The sequence below is a fragment of the Lottia gigantea genome (genome assembly GCF_000327385.1).
Source record: "Lottia gigantea unplaced genomic scaffold LOTGIsca_12, whole genome shotgun sequence".
Taxonomy (NCBI): Eukaryota; Metazoa; Mollusca; class Gastropoda; family Lottiidae; genus Lottia; species Lottia gigantea.
Window position 1 is genome coordinate 1900295 of NW_008707225.1, and position 12320 is coordinate 1912614.

General features: G+C 31.8%; 1 protein-coding gene across 1 annotated transcript in view; it reads right to left on the bottom strand.

Moving 5' to 3' along the window:
* LOTGIDRAFT_212426 (hypothetical protein) overlaps positions 1 to 12320 on the bottom strand; it is a gene marked incomplete at both ends in the record, with an annotated part of 33257 nt that overhangs the window by 7095 nt on the left and 13842 nt on the right. Inside the window, 7 exons of the mRNA XM_009048131.1 lie at positions 1454 to 1542; positions 1855 to 1931; positions 2510 to 2547; positions 5279 to 5387; positions 11280 to 11323; positions 11378 to 11474; positions 11694 to 11798. Coding sequence (XP_009046379.1) covers positions 1454 to 1542; positions 1855 to 1931; positions 2510 to 2547; positions 5279 to 5387; positions 11280 to 11323; positions 11378 to 11474; positions 11694 to 11798 — 559 coding nt within the window. The remainder of the gene's footprint in view (positions 1 to 1453; positions 1543 to 1854; positions 1932 to 2509; positions 2548 to 5278; positions 5388 to 11279; positions 11324 to 11377; positions 11475 to 11693; positions 11799 to 12320) is intronic.

The following is a 12320-nucleotide window of genomic DNA, read 5'->3' on the forward strand; positions in this document are numbered from 1 at the left end:
GTTGGAAGTCTTGTCAACCACTTTATATAATCGCTTTTTCTCAAGTTCGGAAAATCTATAACTTTCACAACTTGTAGTAGGTAGCATTCGCCTTTCTTTCCATCAGCATCCTTTGGAAATACATCACTGAATATACAATGATGCATTGGAAATACATCACTGAGTATACAATGATGCAGTGGAAATACATCAGTGAGTATACAATGATGCATTGGAAATACATCACTGAGTATACAATGATGAATTGGAAATACATCACTGAGTATACAATGATGCATTGGAAATACATCACTGAGTATACAATGATGCATTGGAAATACATCACTGAGTATACAATGATGCATTGGAAATACATCACTGAGTATACAATGATGGAAATACATCACTGAGTATACAATGATCGAAATACATCACTGAGTATACAATGATCGAAATACATCACTGAGTATACAATGATGCATTGGAAATACATCACTGAGTATACAATGATGCATTGGAAATACATCACTGAGTATAAAATGATGCATTAGAAATACATCACTGAGTATACAATGATACATTCTTCCTTTCTTGTAGATAAAACCTTGTTGAGCACTGCTATTTATAGTATTCGGAGACAATGCTATTTATAGTTTTCAGAGACGTCAAGAACATTGGAAAGATGAAAAGAAATCTCCTCGCTAATTGGTGGTAAAGCTTGGAGTGGACCTTTAACTTTCATCTTGAACTTTTCAATGACAATAATAATGATTCAAAGAAATCCAATTAAGTTACAATTTTAGGTTAATTATTGAACAAATTTTCGAGTATCCGTTGACAAAGCTACAGGTCACGTAATTTTAGGTAGTAACTATAGATAGGCATTTTGAATGTCTATTCAAAGTCTGAAGCATACTTTCTAAAATTCATGCTTACAGTTTGTGTTTATGTTAAAAAAAAATTATTTTTATAATGTCGTCTGTATATATAGTTTTATGGCCTAATTTGAAAAAATAGTAAGGATATTTTAAGCACTTAATCAAACTGTTTTGATCAGATTTGTTAAAATACAGATTGACATTTAAGCCTTGGATTTCAGGTTTCTTAAAAGGTTTGTCTTACAGCTATTTGAGAACATGATAAAACACATTAAGTTAGATCCGGGGCATTATTTGATATGCTGCTGTGCCACATCACCCTGGTGCTTCGTCTTGGAATTGTTACCGGTCGAATGAAATAACGACTATATTACATTCAGGATCACAGAAATTTCATTCGCCAAAAGAACTAAAAAGTGACAAAAGCATTGGCCAATCTTGTAATTTGAAACAACATCATAAAGAGTATCTATCCACATCAAGTTTCCCCTTGGGGTGGTGCAGTCGGTGCAAGATGAAGGGACTGGCATACAGACGATGGCATTGAAAGAATTGAAACCCCATATGAGAAGGAAACAGACGACCCAATAACTTACCTGCTACTTTAGAACCATAAGCAACACCAACACCACAAACATTGTTATCTCTTGCTGCTGATACTTCTCCAGCACATCTTGTACCATGACTAAGAAAAATAATATTTTATATTAACTTATACATATGTGTATGGATATAGATTGAACAATTTGCTCAAGAGACAAATTTTAAAGAAAAGTACAGTGGATTTTTTCGACATTTTTCCACCGCTGCCCGGAGGCATGTAAAATTCAATATTAATTCACCTCGATTAAAAGAGTGCTTCTAGCATTTAATGTAATTATATCTCGATAAGACAAAAACAAAAAGCATGTATTTTAATCTCAGTGGAAATTAACAAAAACACTGTAGCCGGGGAGATCAGACAATAATAATCAATATACATTGTATTCTCAATTACCTGTTGAACCATGTATCTGTATATCGTGGGTATGGGTAAGGATCATTACTACTGAAATCATAACTGGCATTGGCGTTCTGAAATAAAAATCCAGATCATATGGGATGCAGCATTCTTAACAATTGCTCTTCGTGTAAAAAAAAGATCACTTTGAGTCATAAGAATCATTTATTAATCAGGATGAAGTTCTGATTTTCCCTACCATATCAAGACAAGGAAAATGTATAGTGGATCGTTACTTCTAGACCGTTTAAACGTCGACCTATTATATGTACTTGAGAACACCGTGGAAAATACGTTATTTTAACTGCTTGGTGTATGTACTCCCATGTCACAAGTTTGACTATTAAGAAAATAAGTAACGTGAAAAGAAATATTTATCTATATTTGAGACTTTTATATTGAACTAAATCTTTTTTATCACGACAATCACGAATAGCCATTCTAATTGCTTCTGATTACCATCAATGTAAATGTTTAATTAAATCAGAAATACAATCTCCATTAATTTTTCAGTTTTTAAGAATTATTTCGTGATGTAAAATTAAATTATTATCGGAAATAAGATAGTGAAAACTATTTTGTTCGGAATCGTGACACTGTAATGACAAATTATCAAGTTTCTTATTTTTCAAATCTTAATTTCAATACTTACATAATTGTGACGTAGATCTTCGTGTAAGTAGTCGATACCTGCAAAAGATTTTTAAAGATATTCTTTAACTTAGTAAACTTTAAAAAATACGTCAGAATTAAAGTAGATAATAAGTCCGTATTCAATAAATAATTATTCATTATTCAGTAGATAATGAGTCAGTTTTCGATAAATAATAGGTCAGTATTCAGTTGAGGATGTGTCAGTATTCAGTACAAAACGAACCAGATTCACCAGATAATGAATATGTATTCAGTAGATAATGAATACGTATTCAGTAGATAATGAGTCGATATTCAATAAACATAAGTCAGAATTCAATAAATAATCAGTAAGTCTTTGATTCATAACGATTCAGTTTTCAGTAAAAAATACGACCCAGTAGTTAGAAGATAATGAGTCGGTATTTATGTAAAAGATAGATAGGTAACATACTCCCATTGGCAGCTTTCAGAAATTTTTAAACAGTTTTATGTGACTAAAATACGATTTTTTTCTGATTTTAAAGATCCTCATAATATATTTGTATTCCCCGAAAACCAAATATCGGTACATCAAATTATTAAATCACACATGTCTAATGTCAAGAGCAAAAACTCAAAAATAATTTAGCGCGAAATTGTCAAAAATTCAAACTTGACCAAGAACTCATCAATATAAATAAGAAGGACGTAAAACTCGCTTCACTTCATTACATTTATCAACATAAATCATCACACAAAATTAATTTTCATATGAAAACTAGTCTCTATTGTACTCATGAACAAACGTTTTTCCGAGGTCAAGGGAAATAACTCAAAAATCATTCATCGAAAAATCATCAAATTGGAACTTGACCAAGATCTCATTGATATAAATGATCACACCAAATTTCATTAAAATCAGTTGAAAACTGTAATCTCTTTTTTGTGTTCACAAACTAATTTTGATACATTTTTCCATGGTCAAGGGCAATAATTCAAAAACTGTTCAATGAATAATCGTCAAATTCAAACTAGTCCAATATCTCATCAAATGATCTCAAAAAAATTCATTAAAATCAGTTGAAAGCTATAGTTTTTTTTGTGTTCACAAACAAACTTTGACGCGTGTTTTCTAAGTCAAGGCAATAACTCAAAAAACGTTCATCTAAAAAAGTTCAAATTGATCAAGATCTCATCGTTATAAATAATCACACCAAGTTTGATTAAAATCACGTTCCTGCGTTCACAAGAAATGTTAACGGACTGACGGACAGAAGGACAGGCTTATATGTAGGGGTATAAAAAAGGCGTTGACCAGTATTCAGTTAAATGATGAGTCAGTGAACAGTAGAAAGTGTTCGCCATTTTTTTTTTCATTATGAACTGATGGTTTCTTTTTTCATCCATTTCGACAGATAATGGCTCATATTTCACACAGCCTACCTTATCTTTTAATAGCTATCTATTCAATATAAGATACAATTTAAAATACTAAAAGGCCACAGATAAAAATTGTAAGGAGAGAAAATGGTAGAGATCCGGTCTCTCGACTGGAATTCTCGAGTAACTATTAACAGTAATGGTTTAGACAATTATTATATTTTACCGAACATTGTGGCAGTTTTACTACTCAGTGTGATTAATGTATTACTGGGAAAATGATATCAATTAACGTTTTATATTTAATTGCGTAATTTGAATAGGGTTTATGTACATGCAATGGCAAACTTTTCAGGGATCTTGAAAATACCGAGGTTCTTTAGAACAACAAAAACTAAAACTACGAAAATCGCATATTTTTATTTATGTCGTACACATCTGCTCTCTGAAATGTGGAGTCTCAGACATCTTCTGTCTCAGCTCTGCGTAGACGAAGAGGGGCAGGACGATTGAGTCTACTGTACACACATGACGTCATCAACGGATATTCAAAATATTCTTAAAATGACAAGTCGTTAAAAAGAATCATTCAAACATAGATAATGATGGATACACGCGGATTTGACGGTCAGCTGTGAACATTATTGCTGATTAGCTTAGCGGAACAATTCACGTTTCTGAAACCATTTAGGCCTATAATTAACTACCGGAAATGTCGCCTCTGTCCCTTTAGTACATTAAAATATACAACAAATTGATATCTCATTACATGACCCACGCCCTCATCATAAGTTCATTTTAATTTAGTCCATATTAATACAGATAGTTCTTCGAAATGGTTCATGCATATGAATGTTGGTGAACTGAAAGGTTGTTGACAAACACCAGACAATATCAATATATCTCAATAAGGCTATAATTTTCCAATCGAGTACTCGCCATACAAGAGGAAAATTACTAAGTTGAAATTATAGAGCAATATTTCTGATAATCTCTCGTCTGAAAATAACATAGCCTAGTTCTGTAATCCTGTCATCAAAGTTAGAAATATCCTAACACTAGAACTACGATAATTTAGTGCAATTACCAGAGGCTTGCTCATTAAAATTTCAGCTTCAAATACACGGAACGGTTTTGGAATTTATTGATATTATTTCAAAATGAAAATTAATGATTAAAATGTACCGAAATTTGTTTGTAAATAAAGAATACTAAGTCAGTGTTAAATAATAACTAGTACTTCATGAATACTGGATCAGCTTCAGAAAATAATTTGTAAATACGTAAAATCATTTAATTATAATCACTTCATGGATACTGCTTCAGTGTTAAATTATGAATAGTTCGTGTATGTGATACTTGTTAAATAATGAACATTTCATGTTTAATAATAATATGCTTCACTATCAGAATAAGACCTACTTACCATCATCCATAATAGCTGTAGTAACTCCCTTTCCTGTATAACCTGCGTCCCATGCTGCAAGAACGTTTAAATCTAACCCTACAGTTCCTCCACTCTGGCCAGTATTCAACTGAAAATAAATACATGTATACTTTAGAATTTCATTATTATGCACTATTTCATAGTAGTATTAGCTTTTGTAAAATTCATAGATCAAATTTCTAAAATCTTCAGATATCTTCAACAAAAAAATGTTGTATTTCGTGTTTTTTGCATTTGTTTGTGTAGTGATTTGGTTCTATGTGGTGGGATATATGTGATGTTATTTTGTATTTAATGGTTGCTGTTGAAATGTCCTTGTTAAAATTAAACTATAAGTACTTGCGCTTCTGCACCGAGTATTCACTGAGATTGTATTTGAAGATAACAATGTCTGCAGCATAATTTTCATTGACATTTGGCTAAATTCGTTCAAGGCTGACTTGCGGCAACATAAATGTAGACGGTTTTAGATCTACTGGATAATAAATGCCTATTTTAGCGCTGTAAATGTATTTATTGCTTCAGATATTGCTCTGTTATTGTTTTTTCCATAGCTAAAGTGGCTGGTGTTTACGTTGTTTACATTATTAATGTATTTGTCAATGTCCAATTATTGCTCTAGTTGTACTGTATCTTTTGTATTAATCAAGTTTTGTAAAGAAAATTACTTGGCAATGGCCATTTTTTGGTATGTCTAGATTTTCACTTTAGATGCAAGGAAACTAATATTCCAGATTCAAAAAATCAACCCAAGGTTTAATAAATTTGTTCAGAAAGAAATGTGTTTTACTATCGATGAATATCCTATGCTAGCACTCCATCGAATTTTCAGACAACTCTGTCATTGCTACTCAGTCAAAGAGGCAAAAAATTTGCTTGACTTGTTTCTATGAGACTGATACATGATGCTGTACATAAGACGAGAAATACATTAAAGTCCATTTAATTAACGTGTTATTAATCATGTAAATTAAATTGATTCTCATAAAAAGAAATCATGATAAATGATTCCATGAAAATAAAAATGGCTGCTGACTTAGATTATATCGTATCAATTTAAATTCAACTGTGATTTAAAAGCTGTCATTCCCATTTAAAAGACACAAATACATTGAAAACAGAATGTGTAATGGTAACGTGATGTGATGTGAAGAGTGTTGATGTCGATATTAAAGCCCCGCCTACAAGATCATATATTTGTTCAAAACATCATCATACATTTGATTGAACATGTCCACGCTTGTTGTGGATTTCTGTCTACACTGTCCAACATCATCGATCCAACATTTGTATGATGATGTTTGACTACTATTTTTAGAGGGAAAATAATTCAACATGGATGCTCAAAGCAGTCTGCTTACTATTATTTTGACAATTCTTCATTTCCAAAGGCGAAAGAGGAGAGGTCGAAAAGTTCGCCATGGGGTCAGAAACTGGATCCAAAAAAGAGATCAGCACAGCCTTATTGATTGAGCTACAGGTGACAAATCAACGACTCAGAATAACCTTACATTTTCTTTCATGGACTATTAGAAAATGTGGTCTGTGCCGTAACTTGGTCTTTTTTCTATGAGTCAGAAATCCTGGTGTCTTTCATTACAAGGCCTTTGGGTAAACTTCAAACTTTATCCACCTTTAACTCTAGACGTTAAATAAGCGATGTATTTAGCGGATATAATAATTATCTTTTTAATTTTTTTACATTCTTTTATTTGGCGTCAAATTCGGCAAGATGAATTTTTCTCATTTGCCTTGATAAATAACTTACGGTCCTATTTGAACCCCCACTTCATGGTGCCATCAGCTGGTTCGACTGGAATATTGACAAAGGATGATAAATTTAACATTTTAATTACCAGTATAGACTTCTCTGCGTCTCGTCAGCTAATTCTAACGCATGAGGTAAACTCTAATCTAATTACGGAGTAAAGGTGTCCCAGTGTCGCCAATTGTCAAGTTCATTTTGTCTTCAAGTCAATTTCTTGGACAGCAATATTCTAAATGATTAACGAAAGTTTACACAAGAGATACGCTCAGATTAAATTCTGCATTGTCTTGTCATTGGGTGTTCTGGAAGTTTACTCGTTTAGTAGAATAAAGAATACTATCTCCATCTCTACTCTATGACTTTACTTAATAGATTCTTTTAATTGATGACACCATAAATGGAAGCCCATTTGGCCAAAAAACATTTAAAGCTAATGTAGAAACGTTAATGCCATCATTTCAGTAACAAATCACATCATTTCATCTCAATTTGTATTCTCCAGTGTCTCTTGTAAACCTGGTTTCTTTAAGATATTTCATATATTCCTACATTATCCCAGCGATTTCTTATGTTCTATATTTCTACTGTAAAGTTTTACAACGACATACAGAACAGAAAACACATCATTAACCTTTTCCATAAACATTTTTGTATTTTCTTCTGAATTCAAGATTTAGTTGTTGATGGTGATAAGTTAATCTTTGGATGACTTAAATGTTGCTGATCTAGGATTCATTTATTTATTCTTAGCTGTGATGCAGAAACAAAAATAATATCATGATGGTTACAAAATGCATTAATGAATGTCAATTCCATTTGTTTCGTCTTGAGTCAAACTTCGTTTCTCGCTGGTAATTCAAAGATTCTGTTTTTATCTCACGTATCCGAGATACTTAGTTTATCTGTTCGATATCAAGAAGTGAGAGCGTTCATTAATCAAATTTATTTCACAGTATGGATCTTAATGCCTTTCGGGCTCGAATTAATGAATATATTCACTTGGGTTGTTGTGAAATCAAATATATTGAACTGGAGAACATCAACTGAAGAAGCAGCGAACATGACTTAAGGCTATAAAATGGTTAACATGGTGGTAAATAACTTCACCGATCTCAAACACACTTTATTGACTTCATTCGATATATTGCTGCTTCATTGCGTTAGAAAGTTATATTTCTATTCTAAACTCGAAATGAGTTTCGCTTTTATTGGCTTCCAAGTATTGTGATAACCTTCATCTGAAGTGATTGAAAAACACACTGCTTTATAAGACAAGGCGAACGTTTTTGTGATTTTATGGTTGTAAACACATAAGATATACAGCTAAGTGGGTGCGTTTTTGAATGTTATAAATCGATTTGAAAAAAAAACCTGCATACTGGTCGTTTGAAATGCTCTTCGCAAATGATCGAAAGAGTGAACGACAATGATGTATGCTGTCAAGTAATGTTGTTGTAATGAGTGATTTTTACGTTAATTTTGTGTGATAAATGTTGATAAATGTTATTAATAGACAATCTAAATAATAGTCTTTTTGAAATTGTTAGTGTTGTTAGTGTTGTTAGTGTCTGATATATATTTGCAGAGACGAGCTTGCCTCGTTTTTCAAACGCACGTTGATAAGAATACAACACGAATATTCATGAGATTAATGAGGTTTATTTGATGCCTGCTACACTTCAGATAGTCACTTTATTGGCAAAGTTAAATGCCAACTCGTTTTTAATGATGCTATTAGATGCTACGTCACGTTTTATTGAATGTGTCAAAAGTACCGTAATCCTTCTCTATATTAAGTGTTACATTCAATACGTTTCAGATCCTGTCAATTAAAAATCTCACTTTTTCTTTCAATATTGTTTTTTCAGATCACGATATTAAATCTAAAAACTGTTGTCATTTATAAAGAAAGTCATCAAATGATATTAAATATTTTTTTGGTCATCATCTTGCCATATTTTACATGTCCAATATTTTGTTTTCGCAATTTTTATATTTTGACATTAGCATTACGATTTTCTATCCCGAGTATTTTTTTGAACAAATCTAAATGTCAGTCAACCTTTTCTCATTAATTATTTAAACTCCGGAGATTGATATTTTTGCACAAAGTGTGAATATGGAAAAAAATCAATCTCACGCTTGGGTAAACATGCTAAGCTTGTGGGTTGATAGAAGCACTTCATACAGCTTTCCAAATTTCAGCAATTATTGTACATTATTTATGATGTTCCTGACTAAGTCTGGAGGGAGCCTGTCAACGTTTTGTTGTCAGTTTGAATCTATATCGAGGGTGGCTTTCGTGGTTGGCCAAATTTTCATGAAACTTGAACACATTGTCAATTTGACTGTCTGTTCGCCAACAAAAGATTATTGAGCTGAACATAAAATATCGGTGGAAAATATAGATTCATTTTGAAAATAGATAAATATTCTAGTATAAAACTCTAATCGGATTGTGTGATCTCAAGGGAATATTATCAACGGAAAGTTCTTGAGATTTGGATCAATAATGTTAATATTACCGCCCTCTTCTATCATAGCACTAGGGAGAGTTGATATTGTCAATGATTATTGTTAATATAAAGTCTATTTAGATTCAACAATGTCTACTTCACTCTCAAGCGAAAAATTAAAACTTAACTTATTTGTCAATCAAGTTGATTCGTACTAAAGAATGTAAGTCCGAGAGCTTTTGTTGAATTTTTCAAGTGCTGGTATTCAAGCATGAGTAACATCTCAAAACGTAAGAAACAAATGTCAGATCAAATATCTGACATACCATGCATAAATTTGTCTCGTACAAACATGTTTTTCATGGACAATATTTCGTCAGAGAAAAAATTAAACAAAATTAAGGTTTCGGGAGTAACGGAAAAGGAACCGTTGTAATATCGAATACTTTTGTTTAAGAATGAGAACATAAGTGCGAATTCAGAAATCTGATTTTTATTAAGGTTGATTTTGGTTTTTTGTATGTGTTACTCTGTTTACCACTTAAGATCTTAAGATTTTGTTCATAGCGAGTTCTTGGAAACCGAAATATGCAACGAATCAAATGACCTACTTAATAAAAACACGCGGTATTCGTGATATTCATTGTAAAGCAGACATATTATATTGTTTACACACAAAAATTTACGATGTTTTTGATTTGGTAGCGTACATAGCGATAAGCCGTGACGCTGATAAAAATTCAATTGAATTCCGTCAGATTATGGGTGACGAGTAAGCAAGTAACTGTCATAATCAAATATTACACATGTCAGAGTCATTGTATATGCATGCAATATGATCAGACGACAGTAACCCAAAGTATAAATAAAACATATCAGAATATATATGGTGAACAGTGTATTTTATGTATGAATATTGAATATAAATTGTGTAGAATATAATACAAGAACGTTGTCTACCACCCTCTATTGATATCAATTTTTAATTAATTATTCCATGTAATGTTAACGAATAACAACACAAACTATTGTTCAAACATTAATTTATTACGTTGGGACTGGAATAGCAATGATATACCCGAGATGAAAGCAAGAAGATAATTGTTTAGTTTGAATTATTAATCCAACAATCTATTTTGGTTTTCTTGTCATGTCTTAGAAAAAACATGAAAATCCGAAAGCATTATATCACAATATAGTATATTTGTCGTGTAGCAAAGTTTCAATGAAAGTTTTTTGTCGGAGAGCCCAAGTCTGTAATATTCTGTAAAACTAAGTTGGTTTTCTCGGACATGTATTAAGAAATTTGAAATATTTTGTTATCAGTAACGATAGTGCCACATGTTTGCCAAAATAAAAATGAATTTCAGAAGACCAAAGCTAGCATCACGATCTTTTATTAACGGCGCAGTATTTGGTTCTTTTATGATCTTTATGTATTATTATATAGTAATTAATTGCCCTACAATGCAATGAACTCTTTGACTCCTTAATCCTTCTTCTTAAAGATGTCTTATGAAAAATAAATGTCACCATCTTGCTATTATTGTTATCTATGAGACCAACAAGGTCTGCTACTGTATACACCTGCCCAGCGGTCAATGCGGTCAATTGTTGATTTGTTTACGTTATATTACAGCAGTTATATTTCATTCAATCCCAATCTTGAATCGTATATATGATCAAATTACATTGACTAATCTAAGACGTACAGAATTTTTCTCTCAAAGAAAAAAAGAATTTTCATAAAACTCACCAGATACCATTCTTTATGGAATTCAGGATCTGTGGGAATTCGTCCTGTTTGTCGTTGACCTACATTGTCTGATGGTGTATCTTGTAATCTGTGATAACTCGGTTGTTTAAAGTCTAAATTGGCTAATATACTGTCTAATGATTTATATCCTCTCTTGGATCGAACGTAACCTGTTTGTTGTACGGCAGATCTTACCTGAATATCATTAAATATACATTATCATACAAATATAGTATTTACATAAAGTTATTTCTGTTCACTCATTAACAGAAATTTTATGCTTCAATTGAATCTTTTAGACGTTCAAACAAAATCAATATACATTCGTCTATGATACAATACTGCATTTACATGTGAATGTATACGTCAAATGCTTCGAATTCGTATATGCTTAGCACACAAACTGTTACTTACTAAAGGATGTGCTTTTAACACTCTTGAATGTGGAATGCTTCGTTTTCGTCTGTATGTAGAAACACCTTTATGTTTAAAATGAAATAGACTATCTGAACCCAAAACCTGAAAAAGAAGAAATGATTGTTATGTTACTACGTGGAGATATTTAGTAGGACTAAACTCTGATGTAAAAAAGAATAAGATTGTTTTGTATATGATGAAGTATATATCTAACTTTAGTAGGGACGCAGGCTGAAATAGGTCAATTGTCTGATGTCTGAAGATCCAATAGCGTAAAACTCGTGAGTAACAACATCATGTTTTTAGGTTCTGTTTTAATATTTCTAAATGTATTTTTATGTACATGCCTTTCCAAATGTAACAACCGACATAAAGTAATCAAGATTTGCAGTTTTTCGAAAGTACTGTTTAGCAAAAGCTATCGCTTGGATCCGAATCCAAACAATTCAATTTCTATATTGACTGTGTACAAGTGTGCTTGAAATAAAGTTTTATATACAACTCAACTCAAAATATGAATTTGATTCTGCTTAAAAATCTCAATTAGAATTGATAAGAACAGAAGATTTTATAAATCTATCAGACATTTAAATCTTACATATATCGTCATTTTGCACTCTTTTT